The sequence below is a fragment of the Atheta coriaria genome, unplaced genomic scaffold (assembly GCF_025399875.1).
Source record: "Atheta coriaria isolate IRGN ID8LTWV9N9 unplaced genomic scaffold, Caltech_Dcor_3.1 hic_scaffold_5_pilon, whole genome shotgun sequence".
NCBI lineage: Eukaryota > Metazoa > Arthropoda > Insecta > Coleoptera > Staphylinidae > Dalotia > Dalotia coriaria.
In genome coordinates, this window is record NW_027045447.1 from 1149722 (window position 1) to 1165986 (window position 16265).

General features: G+C 34.9%; 5 protein-coding genes across 7 annotated transcripts; 4 read left to right on the forward strand and 1 right to left on the reverse strand.

The window, feature by feature from the left end:
• Positions 1 to 1060: 1060 nt before the first annotated feature.
• LOC135791762 (transient receptor potential cation channel protein painless-like) lies at positions 1061 to 4728 on the forward strand. Of its 3 annotated transcripts, XM_065302289.1 has the most exons (4): positions 1063 to 1494; positions 1560 to 1662; positions 1995 to 2296; positions 2353 to 4728. In XM_065302289.1, exons 3-4 carry the CDS (start codon positions 2005 to 2007, stop codon positions 4668 to 4670), a joined length of 2610 nt encoding a protein of 869 aa, XP_065158361.1. In that variant the 5' UTR covers positions 1063 to 1494; positions 1560 to 1662; positions 1995 to 2004; the 3' UTR covers positions 4671 to 4728. The 3 variants fall into 3 exon arrangements, with proteins under 3 accessions (XP_065158360.1, XP_065158361.1, XP_065158358.1); XM_065302288.1 differs by having other exon boundaries at positions 1061 to 1662; XM_065302286.1 differs by lacking the exons at positions 1063 to 1494; positions 1560 to 1662 and adding an exon at positions 1742 to 1917.
• A 1379-nt stretch (positions 4729 to 6107) lies between these two features.
• Positions 6108 to 8143, forward strand: LOC135791763 (transient receptor potential cation channel protein painless-like). Its single transcript, XM_065302290.1, has one exon. It carries the CDS (start codon positions 6227 to 6229, stop codon positions 7949 to 7951), a length of 1725 nt encoding a protein of 574 aa, XP_065158362.1. The 5' UTR covers positions 6108 to 6226; the 3' UTR covers positions 7952 to 8143.
• A 916-nt stretch (positions 8144 to 9059) lies between these two features.
• Positions 9060 to 9839, reverse strand: LOC135791764 (snake venom serine protease NaSP-like). The gene is made up of 4 exons (XM_065302291.1): positions 9710 to 9839; positions 9544 to 9657; positions 9332 to 9484; positions 9060 to 9270 (listed from the first exon to the last, which is right to left on the reverse strand). Exons 3-4 carry the CDS (start codon positions 9455 to 9457, stop codon positions 9115 to 9117), a joined length of 282 nt encoding a protein of 93 aa, XP_065158363.1. The 5' UTR covers positions 9458 to 9484; positions 9544 to 9657; positions 9710 to 9839; the 3' UTR covers positions 9060 to 9114.
• LOC135792039 (transient receptor potential cation channel protein painless-like) lies at positions 9838 to 12387 on the forward strand. Its single transcript, XM_065302666.1, is given in 4 exon segments — positions 9838 to 9961; positions 10015 to 10856; positions 10888 to 11329; positions 11332 to 12387. Coding segments are annotated over 4 exon segments (2406 nt in total). The 3' UTR covers positions 12330 to 12387.
• Positions 12388 to 12899: 512 nt separating this feature from the next.
• Positions 12900 to 16195, forward strand: LOC135792582 (transient receptor potential cation channel protein painless-like). The gene is made up of 3 exons (XM_065303244.1): positions 12900 to 13418; positions 13496 to 13761; positions 13820 to 16195. Exons 2-3 carry the CDS (start codon positions 13503 to 13505, stop codon positions 16135 to 16137), a joined length of 2577 nt encoding a protein of 858 aa, XP_065159316.1. The 5' UTR covers positions 12900 to 13418; positions 13496 to 13502; the 3' UTR covers positions 16138 to 16195.
• Positions 16196 to 16265: the final 70 nt, after the last annotated feature.

Here is a 16265-nt window from a genome sequence, read left to right on the forward strand (position 1 = left end):
GAACTTGCGTTCGTAACTGTGAAATTGAAAGTGAAAGAACAAGTTGCGGGCCGAGCACGTTGACCAACATTGCACAAGAGCAAAATATTTACGAGATTGTTGCGGATTGCTCCAGCGGTCAAGCCATACTTTCTATTTAATTTAATATACGAACAAAAATACATCCAGAAAGCAACAACTTTAATATTTGAAATTTTATTTCTCGAAGTGCAAAAATTGAAGTATTTGCTATATGAATATTTATTTCATTCGTAAGATTAGATTGGATACATTTTTCTTCAATTTGAGTGTTTAGTTGAGCAATATATATACAAATATTAACAAATTCCCTTGGAAACATTCGATACGTGTGAAGCAAATACCTAATCAATTTCCAATCAATCAAAATTTAATTTACTTGAGTACCTTAGGTTCTTAACGATGGCAATATATTTCATGACACCGCGCTTGTGCTTGATTACCGTCTTATCAACGTTTTTCAATGCCAATAATGTGTTGTCGAACACTTTCGACGCATGGAAATTACACTCGCATGTCGATTTGATTACCCGATTGCTCGATTACGTCCACTTGTTATAGATCTCCCTCACACGTGTGGATATAAATATATAAACATTTACGGCTTACATTGAATGACTCAAGTATGAAGATTCCAATATGGTTGCGTCTGGAATGTAGGTTAGGTTAAACAATGAGAGTTTCATTGCTTATTTTATTGAATAATTTGTGGAGGCAGAATATTTAACAATCATTATACTTTTATACCATTAATAAATACTGCAGATGAATCCAAATCGTGAATTTTATTGATTTGTAATAATGCCAATGTTGGAGTTGCGGTATAAGTGCCGAACACAAAAATTTCAACTTTTTTAGTTTTGATTTTTATTTTTATTCCTGCTACTATACTACTACTAGTATTACTGTGAGGCTACTGCCTACTACAATGCTTAAAAACACTTTGTGTGCTTACAGCGACGAATGAACGATGATGACACACAATTACAAATAATTGCCTGCGGCGTATTAACAGCATCGCAGCGTTAGCGTTCACCGGACACCGGACACCAGATCTGTCGGAGAGATCGCAGCTTGCTAATGCTGCAATAATGAATGACAGTCATCGTGATCCAAAACTAAACAGAGAATAACAGCGATGATGCAAGCAAATATGCTTTGGGCTATCAAATGAAATTCCAGCTACCAAACTAGACAATAAGCGAATATTCTCTGCAAAAAAGTGTGTTTGACATTTTGGCATGTAGAAAATGTTAATCAAAGTGTTGAGTTTTTACAAGGACACTTTGTATAAGTTGATACGAGGTGGGCAGAAAGAATGGTGGACAATAGCGCAGCAAAACTGTTCGACCGCAGTTCTGCGTTGGGGAAACTCGGACTCGCAACGTTGAGCGTTCAGTAGTAGTCGTCATTCAGTACAATCTGAAATGCAGATTAGGAAGCAACTTTATCGCGCGGAAAATACCATATATTAAAGTTAGTGATAAAGTATTTCCTATATTTGAATTTCAAGTGGACAATTAATTTGTACTTTGTTAAAGAAAAGGATTGAAAATGGTGAATTCCGAATGAAAAAGGATTATTGTGTATTTTTGTGATAGTGATAGTGATAGTGTGTAATTAGTTGTTTGGATTACATTTCAAGTAAGAATTTTATAAATAATTTACAAGAGAAGTTACAAAATTTAAATTTATTTTAACTGTACTGAGTACCTGAGTACATATGGGCATGACCATTTTTGTATTGTTGTCTATTGTTGGAAACTCATTCTGGTTATAAATAGAATATCAGAAGTAGAATGAAAGCAGAAATCACGTCATTTATTGTTAAAAACGTGCTCAAGCAATGAAACGTAATATTCGAACATTAAGATTACTCAGAAATGATACGAAAATCTGGTGTGTTTCAAGTTAAAATACTTGCTACTTGAAATATCAAACAAAAAGAATATGTAGATGTATATTTCTTGTTTTAGCAACCGCAAAATGAGTAATTATCACCGCGCCAACAGTATTTTAAAGGATCCCGAACAGCAGCTATGCAGTTATGTTAGAAATAACAACGTCAAAGAGATTGCAAAGCTCGTGGAGAACAATAAAGGTTTAATTTCTTTGGTATATGAGGATTATGGTTTGACAATTCTTGAGTTGGCTTGTTGTGAATATGCTGATGATGTCAACGCTGAAACAATTCGGACTCTGCTTAAATGGGGTGCGGATCCTACGAGAATCATTGAAGAAGAAGGATATAAATCTGCTTTACATCTAGCTGCACTTGGTAATATCTTTCAGTGAAAATGTTATGATTTATTTAGAAAAATATTGTTTATTCAGGTCAAAATCCAAGAATTTTAGAAGTCATTGTACAATGCAGGAACGTGGATATTAATTCAACAGCTGAAGGACGAAGTGCGCTTCAAATACTTATCACTGATGCAGAACCAAAACCTAAAATGGAGGAATGTGTGGAGGTTTTGTGGAGACATGGAATTGATCTTCATTATCCTGATGAAAAGAACAACACTGCGTTATATTTCGCAGCAAAGAAGAAACTCACCGAAATTGTAAAATTTATTCTCTCTAAAGACAACACCGTTACCTCCAAGGAAGCTGATGTTTTACGAAAACTAGATCCATCATTATCATTCGTTATTGACGATTCACCTCGAAATCTAGATGGATTAGATTATTTAAAAAAGAAGAACGAGTCTGGTTTCATTACATGGCTTGCAAAGCATTCAGATTTTGATGAAGACTCAATGGAGAAATCATTTTTGCAACTTGCATGCGAACAACACCTCTTACAAGTTGTTGATTTCCTCATTGACAGAAATCCAAACAAAGTAGGTCGTGTTGAAACCCACCCGTTGATATTGGCAGTAGAAAATGGTTACTACCAAATTGTAGAACGACTTTTAAATGCACCAGGTATTGAAATACCTCGTGGTGTTCTCAATGCAGCACTAAAACGTATCGATTGGGATGGTGATAATAAAGTTAACTACCAACGCACGTGTGAGATGATTCTTGATAGTTCAAGGGTGGATGTTAACGAACGCGATAAACTCAATGGTAATTATCCATTGCATTATGCTGTGAAATATGGAGGAAAGAAAGTTGTGCGTGAATTACTCCGTCGGAAAGCGTCCTTGGCGAATAGAGACAAGTTGAACTTTTTGACCATCACTGATATCGACCATGATGTTTTAAAAGAACACCTGGATTCTTGCATTGAAGCACATCCAGGTGATCCAAAGGATCAAAATCGGGAAGGCATGTTTTTAACTTTTGATTACACCACTCTCTTCCCTTCAGAAGGTTATGGTTTTGAAAGACCTGATTCAGAAATGCAGATTCTAAACGCAGTGGTCAAAGAAAGTGATGTAGTGTTACACATGACCAAAGATCGTGAATTGAAACCACTGCTACAACATCCTCTGATTGTTAGTTTTCTCTACGTGAAATGGCATCAAGTGCGTTTTCTGTTTTTGGTTAATCTAATCACGTATCTACTGTTTTGTGCTTCGTTGCTTTGGTTTATTCTGAATAACTATGATAACCCAGACAAGGTACGCATAGATTTTCCGTACGTGTTACTATTTATCACTACACTGTTGATATCAGTGAGGGAAGTAATACAAATGCTGTTTATGGCTAAAAAGTACGTAAGAAACACCGAGAATTGGGTTGAAGTTGGACTGCTTATTGATGTATACCTCATGTTGTTCTATCCGTCAACTGATAAGGACAGACGACCTATGTTTGCGATTGCAATTTTACTAGCTGCATTGGAACTGCTATTCCTTCTTGGAAGTGTTCCTGGATTGTCTACTTATATTGTCATGCTTCGAACTGTTTCTTTCAATTTTGTTAAATTTCTGCTGTTTAACGCCATTTTGATTATTGCGTTTGCATTTTCCTTTTACACACTCTTCAGAAAGGTTCCGGATGAAAGTGAAAATTCAACCAAATCAGTAATTTTGGATAAAACTGAGTCACAAACAGAAGTCCCGGAGAAGAAGGAAGACCCAGCTTTCTTTTCGAATATTTATCTTGCTTTATTCAAAACATTGGTTATGCTTACTGGAGAGTTTGAAGCAGGCGATTTAGATTTTGACCAGTTTCCAATTGCGTCACATTTGATTTTTATCATGTTTGTGGTTTTGATTGCGATTATCCTACTGAATTTATTAAATGGTTTGGCCGTGAGTGATACACAAGAGATCAAGAGTGAAGCCAAGTTGGTTGCACTAACTGCACGTGCCCAATACATATCCTATATTGAATCTATGATATTTGGTAATGTATTGCCATCGACATGTGCTCGTAGTGCTTGGAGTTGGACTCCAAGAAGCAAAATGATGAACTGTTCGAGATGGTGGTTGACCCGGGTGTGTATCGGGCCGCAATTGGAGGGTAATCGATTGAAAGTTTTTCCAAATCAAGAAGGGCGAATTGAATGGCGGTATAAGGCGAGAAAAACTTGTACAGCTCTGTGTGGAGGTGATAAGATTGACGAAAGCACTATTAAATTGGCAAAGGCAATTGTTGCACAGCGTGAGCCTATGGATGAAAATATTCTTTGTAGAAAACTTAATGGAATGATTCAAGAGTTGGCAGAAATTTTACATCGAACTCGAAAACAGAGTTAGTTTACATATTGCATAAGTATTTAAAGTTAATAAAATAAACCTGTGTGGAAAAATATCATTTATTTAGTTTATATCTAAACACTCCCTCATCAGTTTCAGTTTAATTTACTACATACAACAGATAAAAGAGCGCCACTCCAAAAATCGTTTTCGAAGAATTGGAAATACGTCAAGTATTTCTGTAATATAAATAAAACTGAAATAGTCAATGTTTACATTATTGGAAGCATCAGAAGTGTAGAAGTGTAGTTTTTACACATATTTAGTGCCTCGTGTTTTTTGTATAAATTTTGAGTATTCTGATATAAGATGACCAATCTATCTCTATCTATCACGGTAACAAATTCATTAGGTAATAAATAATTAATATTAAACCGTATTTATTAACAAGGGCGTACATATTCAGTTAGTTTCAAAACTGAAATAATCCTTGGTATATTCTGGAATATGTCAGATAAACATATAAAGCTTCAGGAATCACATTTCTAGTACTTTAAACAATTTTGTATTTCCCACTATAAACTCAATGTATTTATACGTTCCGTTTAATTATTTACGTAAAATTCGTACCAAGCCTCAGGGAGGTGGACTATAAAACTTGCTGTTAGACAAAAAAGTCAGCCATTGCTTGTGTCCTAATTAAAAGGTAGAACAGTAATATTAAACAGAAATTTTAGTACACTCCATTAATATTATTGTGAAGTTTTTGGTTTTTCATAAAACTATTAAGTATATGTTTTTGCAACGTATTTCTGCCTTTGCTTTCCTAATCACTTAATCACTTAAAGGAATTTTAATTTAGTTGTTGATAACATTAATGGATCATCAGGAGAAACTTAGGAATTATGTGAAAAATAACAACGTCAAAGAGATTGATAAGCTGGTGAAGAAAAATAAAGGTTTAATTGATTTGGTATATGTGGATACTGGTTTGACAATTCTTGAGTTGGCTTGTCATGAATATGCTGATGATGTCAACGCCGAAACCATTCGAACTCTGCTAAAATATGGAGCTGATCCTACCAAAATATTTCAAGAATGGGGAAATAAATCTGCCTTACATCTTGCTACACTTGGTAATATCTTTAAGTGAAAATTTTATGATTTATTAAGGAAAACATTGTTTATTCAGGTCAAAATTCAAGGATTTTAGAAGTCATTGTACAATGCAAGAAGGTGAATATTAATTCAAAAGCTGAAGAACGAAGTGCACTTCAAATACTCATCACTGATGCCGAACCAAAACCTAAAATGGAGGAATGTGTGGAGGTTTTGTTGAGATATGGAATTAATCTTCATAATCGTGATGAAAAGAACAACACTGCGTTATATTTCGCAGCAAAGAAGAACCTCATCGAAATTGTAAAGATTATTCTTTCTAAAGACAACACCGTTACCCCCGAGGAAGCTGAGGTTTTACGAAAACTAGATCCATCATTATCATTCGTTATTGACGATTCACGTCGAATTCTAGATGGATTAGAATATTTAAAAAAAAGGACGAATCTGGTTTTAAGACATGGTTTGAAAAGCATTCAGATTTTGATGAAGCCTCAATGGAGAAATCATTTTTGCAATTTGCATGCGAAAAACACCTATTAAAAGTTGTTGATTTCCTCATTAAAAGAAACCCAAACAAAGTAGGTCGTGTTAAAACCCACCCGTTGATATTGGCAATAGAAAATGGTTACTACCAAATTGTAGAACGACTTTTACACGCACCAGGTATTGAAGTACCTCGTGGTGTTCTCAATGCAGCACTAAAACGTATCGATTGGGATGGTGGTCATAAAGTTAACTACCAACGCACGTGTGATATGATTCTTGATAATTCTAGGGTGGATGTTAACGAACGCGATAAGCTCAATGATGATTATCCATTGCATTATGCTGTGAAATATGGAGGAAAGAAAGTTGTGCGTGAATTACTCCGTCGGAAAGCGTCCTTGGCAAATAGAGACGAGTTGAACTTTTTGACCATCACTGATATCGATCATGATGTTTTAAAAGAACACCTGGATTCTTGCATTGAAACACATCTAGGTGATCGAAAGGATGAAAATCGGGAAAACATGTTTTTAACTTTTGACTACACCACTCTCTTCCCTTCACAAGGTCTTAAAAGAAGTGATTCAGAATTGCAGATTTTAAACACAGTGACTAAAGAATGTGATGTACTGTTACACCTGACTAAAGATCCCAGGCTAAAACCGCTACTAAAACATCCCCTAATTGAGAGTTTTCTAGATGTGAAGTGGCGTAAAATGTGTTCTTTATTTTGGGCTAATCTAATCACGTATCTACTGTTTTGTGCTTTGTTGCTTTGGTTTATTTTGAATAACTATAAGAAGATTGGAGGGGTAAACGTAGATTGGCCATTCGGGTTACTATTTGCCATGTCTATACTTATGTCAGTAAGGGAAGTAATACAAATGCTGCTTATGACCAAAAAGTACGTACGAAACACAGAAAATTGGATTGAAGTTGGACTGCTCATTGTTATTTACATCATGTTGTTTTGTTCATCAACTTTGCTTCGACGATCTATGTTTTCGATTGCAATTTTATTAGCTGCATTGGAACTGCTATTTCTTCTTGGAAGTGCTCCAGGATTGTCTACTTATATTGTTATGCTTCGAACTGTTACTTTTAGCTTTGTTAAGTTTCTGTTGTTTTACGCTATTTTGATAATTGCGTTTGCGTTTTCTTTTTTAACTCTCTTCAGCAAGACTTCTGACGAAAATGAAGTTTCGGATGCTAGTTTGAATACAACAGAATTACCAACTAAAATCGCAAAATCAAAAGAGAACACAGCTTTCTTTTCGAATATTTATCTTGCTTTATTCAAAACATTAATTATGCTTACTGGAGAGTTCGAAACTGGCGATTTAGATTTTGCCACGCTGCCATATGTTTCACATTTTGTTTTTATCATGTTTGTTGTTTTGATTGCGATTGTTCTACTTAATTTACTCACTGGTTTGGCCGTGAGTGATACGCAAGAGATCAAAAATGAAGCCAAGTTGGTTGCACTAACTGCTCGTGCCCAATACATATCATATATCGAATCTCTAATATTTAGTCTAAACTTCCCCATTCGGAAATTGACATGGTTCTGCATAGGACCGAATTTGGTGGATAATCAATTAAAAGTTTTTCCAAACAAAAAAAAGCGTAGTGGAAAGGAGAAGCGTTGTAATTGGGTCTGGAGAATTGATGAAAGCATTATTAAATTAGCAATGGCGATTGATAAACAACGTAAGCCTTACATGTATTCATAAGGAAATATGAATTATTTTATCAGTAAAATACTATTACTAATCATACAATAGGAAGAAGAACATATTCAAAAACATGTTAGCACAAAATAACAAAACAAGAAAAATTATTGCAAAATTATATCAGAATTTTGTATATTAATCAACAAGGATACAACTAGGAAAAATAAAGCAGTCATATAAATAAAAAAGCAATCAATATATTATTTGTGTACAATTATTACATAATTTTAATATTAATATTAATATTATTTAATATTATAAAATTTTAATATTTTAATATTTCATAATCAATATAGTATACGTTGAAGAATTTACATAACATTCATTGATACACTTTTCTGTTTCAAACAAAAATATTCAAATAAAAATACTCCACCGGATAAAACCATGCCGCCCCCATACATAAAAATTCCAACTAAAATATTTTCAACCCTTATCGGAAAATATTTAGTTGTCTCCTCCGGTTTAATAGTGTATGAAAAATTCCTTTGAATGTAATCTATCAAACCTGTATCGTACATGATCAATAAATGTTTATTAAAACCGTTCCGCAGTGGCATTCCACGTGTCATTGTCACCCATGGAAAATAACTATAATACGATTGGGTTGTGTAAAATACAGGAGTTTGATCTTTTGTTAAATACTTCTTTTCGACCTTCATTGCGTATTGAATACGATTTATAGTGATTACAATAACTCTCGGTTTGCCAGATATTTCTGCGTTATATGCTACATTTGTTCTAGTAACTTCAATCACTGAATACACTGTATACTTCCAAACAGAACCACTTTCGAAATAATCTTCATTTGTTTTTCGTAAAACACCAGGAAGGAAGTGAATGTTCCTTCATACGAAGAAGAATATATAAAACAAAAATCGAGATAGAACCTGGAGAACTGAAAGAATGGACATTGAAATTTCATCAAAAGCGAAGTTGAATCTATAATTAATTAACAAAACCAAAAAGGCATCTACGTAGTTTTGTAATAAACAGTACCCTAATTAATTAATAAGTATAATATTTAACGTAAGGAAAAGTTACAAACTGTAATTGATGTTGTGCTATGATTTAATAATTGTTTTGTTGTTTAGTATGATTATATATTTTATTTTGTACACCTACTCCATCTACAAAAAACAAGTAACATCCTGTTTCTCTTATTAATTAGAGTTTTGGATTTGCTTGTTGATCCATCTAAGATACATCGATACCTTGGTGAATACTCCAGGCAAACCTTCTTGGGCGCACGGTTTCAATGACCAAGACACGACGCCAACTTGGACACCATCAGCATATAGTGGACCCCCAGAATCTCCCTGTCAAAATATCGACATTTATTTAAAAAAATAATGTTTTTTTTTTTTATTTAAGTCTTACACTGCACTGTCCCCGGCCACCTCCGACTACACCAGAACACAACTGAATTTCACTGTTTGTTTTCATAGTATCATTGTAAGTAGCTTCACAGACATCATCTTCGAATACAGTTAAATCAACTTTCATCAAATGACGACTAACATTTCCACCTGTCTGCATAATTAGAAACAAAGTTTATATTCAACTATAAACTTATTAAATGCGGCACTTACTTGTTGAAAACCCCAACCTGCCAAAACAGACGATGCATTTTCAGGGGTGAGGGCCCATGGTTCAGGTAATTGCGTTGGTTGAGCATTGTCATCAAATTCAATAGATTCTTCCAACTAAAAACATAATTATTGCATCTATTCAAAATACAAAAATCTTTAAACTTACTGTTAATATAGCAATGTCAAAGAAACCATGGGATTTACTAAATCCAGCATGGTACACTCTGTCTGATACTTTGATCCTGTTTCTAGTCTCCTGTAGATCCACAACGCCATATTGAATATAAAATTCATATGCTTCACTATAATGATGATGTCAACGCTGAAACAATTCGGACTCTGCTTAAATGGGGTGCGGATCCTACAAGAATCATTGAAGAAGAAGGATATAAATCTGCTTTACATCTAGCTACACTTGGTAATATCTTATAGTAAAATTTTTGATTTATTAAGGAAATATTGTTTATTCAGGTCAAAATCCAAGAATTTTAGAAGTCATTGTACAATGCAGAAACGTTGATATTAATTCAACAGCTGAAGGACGAAGTGCGCTTCAAATACTTATCACTGATGCAGAACCAAAACCTAAAATGGAGGAATGTGTTGAGGTTTTGTGGAGACATGGAATTGATCTTCATTATCCTGATGAAAAGAACAACACTGCGTTATATTTTGCAGCAAAGAAGAAACTCACCAAAATTGTCAAGTTTATTCTCTCTAAAGACAACACCGTTACCTCCAAGGAAGCTGATGTTTTACGAAAACTAGATCCATCATTATCATTCGTTATTGACGATTCACCTCGAAATCTAGATGGATTAGATTATTTAAAAAAGAAGAATGAATCTGGTTTTATTACATGGCTTGCAAAACATTCAGATTTTGATGAAGATTCAATGGAGAAATCATTTTTGCAACTTGCATGCGAACAACACCTCTTACAAGTTGTTGATTTCCTCATTGACAGAAATCCAAACAAAGTAGGTCGTGTTGAAACCCACCCGTTGATATTGGCAGTAGAAAATGGTTACTACCAAATTGTAGAACGACTTTTAAATGCACCAGGTATTGAAATACCTCGTGGTGTTCTCAATGCAGCACTAAAACGTGTCGATTGGGATGGTGATAATAAAGTTAACTACCAACGCACGTGTGAGATGATTCTTGATAATTCTAGGGTGGATGTTAACGAACGCGATAAGCTCAATGGTAATTATCCATTGCATTATGCTGTGAAATATGGAGGAAAGAAAGTTGTGCGTGAATTACTCCGTCGGAAAGCGTCCTTGGCGAATAGAGACAAGTTGAACTTTTGACCATCACTGATATCGACCATGATGTTTAAAAGAACACCTGGATTCTTGCATTGAAGCACATCCAGGTGATCCAAAGGATCAAAATCGTGAAGGCATGTTTTTAACTTTTGACTACACCACTCTCTTCCCTTCAGAAGGTTATAGTTTTGAAAGACCTGATTCAGAAATGCAGATTCTAAACGCAGTGGTTAAAGAAAGTGATGTAGTTTTACACATGACCAAAGATCGTGAATTGAAACCACTGCTACAACATCCTCTGATTGTTAGTTTTCTCTACGTGAAGTGGCATCAAGTGCGTTTTCTGTTTTTGGTTAATCTAATCACGTATCTACTGTTTTGTGCTTCGTTGCTTTGGTTTATTCTGAATAACTATGATAACCCAGACAAGGTACGCATAGATTTTCCGTACGTGTTACTATTTATCACTACACTGTTGATATCAGTGAGGGAAGTAATACAAATGCTGTTTATGGCCAAAAGTACGTAAGAAACACCGAGAATTGGGTTGAAGTTGGACTGCTTATTGATGTATACCTCATGTTGTTATGTCCGTCAACTGATAAGGACAGACGACCTATGTTTGCGATTGCAATTTTACTAGCTGCATTGGAACTGCTATTTCTTCTTGGAAGTGTTCCTGGATTGTCTACTTATATTGTCATGCTTCGAACTGTTTCTTTCAATTTCGTTAAGTTTTTGTTATTTAACGCCATTTTGATTATTGCGTTTGCATTTTCCTTTTACACACTCTTCAGAAAGGTTCCGGATGAAAGTGCGAATTCAACCAAATCAGTTATTTTGGATAAAACTGAGTCACAAACAGAAGTCCCGGAGAAGAAAGAAGACCCAGCTTTCTTTTCGAATATTTATCTTGCTTTATTCAAAACATTGGTTATGCTTACTGGAGAGTTTGAAGCAGGCGATTTAGATTTTGACCAGTTTCCAATTGCGTCACATTTGATTTTTATCATGTTTGTGGTTTTGATTGCGATTATCCTACTGAATTTATTAAATGGTTTGGCCGTGAGTGATACACAAGAGATCAAGAGTGAAGCCAAGTTGGTTGCACTAACTGCACGTGCCCAATACATATCCTATATTGAATCTATGATATTTGGTAATGTATTGCCGTCGACATGTGCTCGCAGTGCTTGGAGTTGGACTCCAAGAAGCAAAATGATGAACTGTTCGAGATGGTGGTTGACCCGGGTGTGTATCGGGCCGCAATTGGAGGGTAATCGATTGAAAGTTTTTCCAAATCAAGAAGGTCGAATTGAATGGCGGTATAAGGCGAGAAAAACATGTACAGCTCTGTGTGGAGGTGATAAGATTGACGAAAGCACTATTAAATTGGCAAAGGCAATTGTTGCACAACGTGAGCCTATGGATGAAAATATTCTTTGTAGAAAACTTAATGGAATGATTCAAGAGTTGGCAGAAATTTTACATCGAACTCGAAAACAGAGTTAATTTACCTATTGAATAAGTATTAAAATTTAATAAAATAAACTTGTGTTGAAAAATATAATTTATTTAGTTTATATCTAAACACTCCCTCATCAGTTTTAGTTGAATTTACTATATACAACAGATAAAACAGCGCCACTCCAAAAATCGTTTTCGAGGAATTGGAAATACGTCAAATACTCGTATTTCTGTAATATGTATGTAATCTTGCTCCTCGAATTAAACCACTCGACCAATTTTCTATGAATATTTTTATTACATTAATTAACATTACAAATAATTACTAATGTCGGCCGAAGCCAGTACCTGTACCAAGGCGGAGCGGCGATCTTACCTATGAAAATTGGTTTTCAAGCCGTCTACGCCGAGGTGATTTTAATATGGTCGTAACACTGTCGTAACACTAATAATTGTCTAGAATGACTGATCACTTTTCTGGCTCTCCCTCTCCGCACTCATTCGTGCCAACCCAGAAAAGTGCGAGTCACTAGACTTCTTAAATGGGGAATTTCCCGTTTACATGTATAAATAAAACTGAAATAGTCAATATTTACATTACTGGAAGCATCAGAAGTGTAGAAGTGTAGTTATTACACATATTTAGTGCCTCGTGTTTTTTGTATAAATTTTGAGTATTCTTATATAAGATGACCAATCTATCTCTATCTATCATGGTAACAAAACAGATTTCACATTAGGTAGTAAATAATCAATATTAAAGCGTATTTATAAACAAGGGCGTACATATTCAGTTAGTTTCTAAACTGAAATAAGCTTTGGTATATTCTGGAATATGTCAGATAAACATATTATATAAAGTTTCAGGAATCAGATTTCGTGTACTTTAAAGTGCGCAGTCAAGTGTTACATTTTGTACTTCCCACTATAAACTCAATCTATTTATACGTTCCATTTAATTATTTTCGTAAAATTCGTACCAAGTCTCAGGGAGGTGGACTATAAAACTTGCTGTTAGGCAAAAAAGTCAGCCATTGCTTGTGTCCTAATTATCAGGTAGAACAGTAATATTAAACAAAAATTTTAGTACACTCCATTAATATTATTGTGAAGTTTTTGGTTGGCATAAAACTAGTAAGTATATGTTTTTGCAACGTATTTCTGTCTTTGCTTTCCTAATCACTTCATCACTTAACGAAATTTTAATTTAGTTTATTAATGGATCACCAAAAGAAACTAAGGAATTATGTGAAAAATAACAACGTCAAAGAGATTGATAGGCTGGTGAAGAACAATAAAGGTTTAATTGATTTGGTATATGTGGATACTGGTTTGACAATTCTTGAGTTGGCTTGTTATGAATATGCTGATGATGTCAACCCCCAAACAATTCGAACTCTGCTAAAATATAGAGCTGATCCTACCAGAATATTTGAAGAATGGGGAGATAAATCTGCCTTACATCTAGCAACACTTGGTAATAGATTTTTATGAATTTTTTATAAGGTTTATTACGGAAAACATTGTTTATTTAGGTCAAAATCCAAGGATTTTAGAAGTGATTGTACAATGCAGGAACGTGTATATTAATTCAACAGCTGAAGAACGAAGTGCTCTTCAAATACTCATCTCTGATGCAGAACCAACACCTAAAATGGAGGAATGTGTAGAGGTTTTGTGGAGACATGGAATTGATCTTCATTCTTCAGATGAAAAGAACAACACTGCGTTATATTTCGCAGCAAAGAAGAACCTCATCGAAATTGTAAAGTTTATTCTTTCTAAAGACAACACCGTTACCTCCAAGGATGCTGATGTTTTACAAAAACTAGATCCAACATTATCATTCGTTATTGACGATTTACCTCGAAATCTAGATGGATTAGAATATTTAAGAAGAAAGAACAAAGCTGGTTTTCTTAGATGGCATGCAGAGCATTCAGATTTTAATGAAGACTCACTGGAGAAATCATTTTTGCAATTTGCATGCGAACAACACCTCTTACAAGTTGTTGATTTCCTCATTGGCAAAGACCCAAACAAAGTAGGTCGTATTAAAACCCATCCGTTAATATTGGCAGTAAAAAATGGTTACTACCAAATTGTAGAACGACTTTTACACGCACCAGGTATTGAAATACCTCCCGGTATTTTCAATGCAGCACTAAAACTTATCGATTGGGATGGTGGTGATAAAGTTAACTACCAACGCACGTGTGAGATGATTCTGGATAATTCTCAGGTGGATGTTAACGAACGCGATAAGCTCAATGGTAATTATCCATTGCATTATGCTGTGAAATATGGAGGAAAGAAAGTTGTGCGTGAATTACTCCGTCGGAAAGCGTCCTTGGCGAATAGAGACAAGTTGAACTTTTTGACCATTACTGATATCGATCATGATGTTTTAAAAGAACATCTGGATTCTTGCATTGAAGCACATCCAGGTTATCCAAAGGATCAAAATCGTGAAGGCATGTTTTTAACTTTTGACTACACCACTCTCTTCCCTTCAGAAGGTTATAGTTTTGAAAGACCTGATTCAGAAATGCAGATTCTAAACGCAGTGGTTAAAGAGAGTGATGTAGTGTTACACATGACCAAAGATCGTGAATTGAAACCACTGCTACAACATCCCCTGATTATTAGTTTTCTCTACGTGAAGTGGCATCAAGTGCGTTTTCTGTTTTTGGTTAATCTAATCACGTATCTACTGTTTTGTGCTTCGTTGCTTTGGTTTATTCTGAATAACTATGATAACCCAGACAAGGTACGCATAGATATTGCGTACGTGTTACTATTTATCACTACACTGTTGATATCAGTGAGGGAAGTAATACAAATGCTGTTTATAGCCAAGAAGTACGTAACAAATACCGAAAATTGGGTTGAAGTTGGACTGCTTATTGATGTGTACATCATGTTGTTCTATCCGTCAACTGATAGGGACAGACGACCTATGTTTGCAATTGCAATTTTACTAGCTGCATTGGAACTGTTATTTCTTCTGGGAAGTGTTCCTGGATTGTCTACTTATATTGTCATGCTTCGAACTGTTTCTTTCAATTTCGTTAAGTTTTTGTTATTTAACGCCATTTTGATTATTGCGTTTGCATTTTCCTTCTACACACTCTTCAGAAAGGTTTCGGATGAAAGTGTGAAATCAACCAAATCAGTAATTTTGGATAAAACTGAGTTACAAACAGAAGTCCCGGAGAAGAAGGAAGACCCAGCTTTCTTTTCGAATATTTATCTTGCTTTATTCAAAACATTGGTTATGCTTACTGGAGAGTTTGAAGCAGGCGATTTAGATTTTGACCAGTTTCCAATTGCGTCACATTTGATTTTTATCATGTTTGTTGTTTTGATTGCAATTATCCTACTGAATTTACTCAATGGTTTGGCCGTGAGTGATACACAAGAGATCAAGAGCGAAGCCAAGTTGGTTGCACTAACTGCACGTGCCCAATACATATCCTATATTGAATCAATGATATTTGGTAATGTATTGCCGTCGACATGCGCTCGCAGTGCTTGGAGTTGGAATCCAAGAAGCAAAATGATGAACTGTTCGAGATGGTGGTTGACCCGGGTGTGCATCGGGCCGCAATTGGAGGGTAATCGATTGAAAGTTTTTCTAAATCAAGAAGGACGAATTGAATGGCGGTATTTGAAGAGAAAAACTTGTACAGCTTTGTGTGGAGGTGATAAGATTGACGAAAGCACTATTAAATTGGCTAAGGCAATTGTTGCACAACGTGAGCCTATGGATGAAAATATTCTTTGTAGAAAACTTAATGGAATGATTCAAGAGTTGGCAGAAATTTTACATCGAACTCGAAAACAGAGTTAATTTACCTATTGAATAAGTATTAAAATTTAATAAAATAACTCTGTGTTGAAAAATATAATTTATTTTGTTTATATCTAAACACTCATTCATCAGTTTCAGTTTAATTTACTATTAGGAGGTTTTCAAAG

Bases quoted from the DNA above. Each gene is read 5' to 3' on its own strand.
- LOC135791762 (XM_065302286.1), top strand. From the start codon at position 1,865: ATGAAACGTAATATTCGAACATTAAGATTACTCAGAAATGATACGAAA. The intron at 1,918-1,994 runs GTGTGTTTCAAG...TTCTTGTTTTAG, and splicing joins AGAAATGATACGAAAATCTG to CAACCGCAAAATGAGTAATT. The intron at 2,297-2,352 runs GTAATATCTTTC...TTGTTTATTCAG, and splicing joins TTTACATCTAGCTGCACTTG to GTCAAAATCCAAGAATTTTA.
- LOC135791763 (XM_065302290.1), top strand. From the start codon at position 6,227: ATGGAGAAATCATTTTTGCAATTTGCATGCGAAAAACACCTATTAAAA.
- LOC135791764 (XM_065302291.1), bottom strand. From the start codon at position 9,457: ATGAAAGTTGATTTAACTGTATTCGAAGATGATGTCTGTGAAGCTACT. The intron at 9,271-9,331 runs GTAAGACTTAAA...ATATTTTGACAG, and splicing joins GTGGCCGGGGACAGTGCAGT to GGAGATTCTGGGGGTCCACT.
- LOC135792582 (XM_065303244.1), top strand. From the start codon at position 13,503: ATGGATCACCAAAAGAAACTAAGGAATTATGTGAAAAATAACAACGTC. The intron at 13,762-13,819 runs GTAATAGATTTT...TTGTTTATTTAG, and splicing joins CTTACATCTAGCAACACTTG to GTCAAAATCCAAGGATTTTA.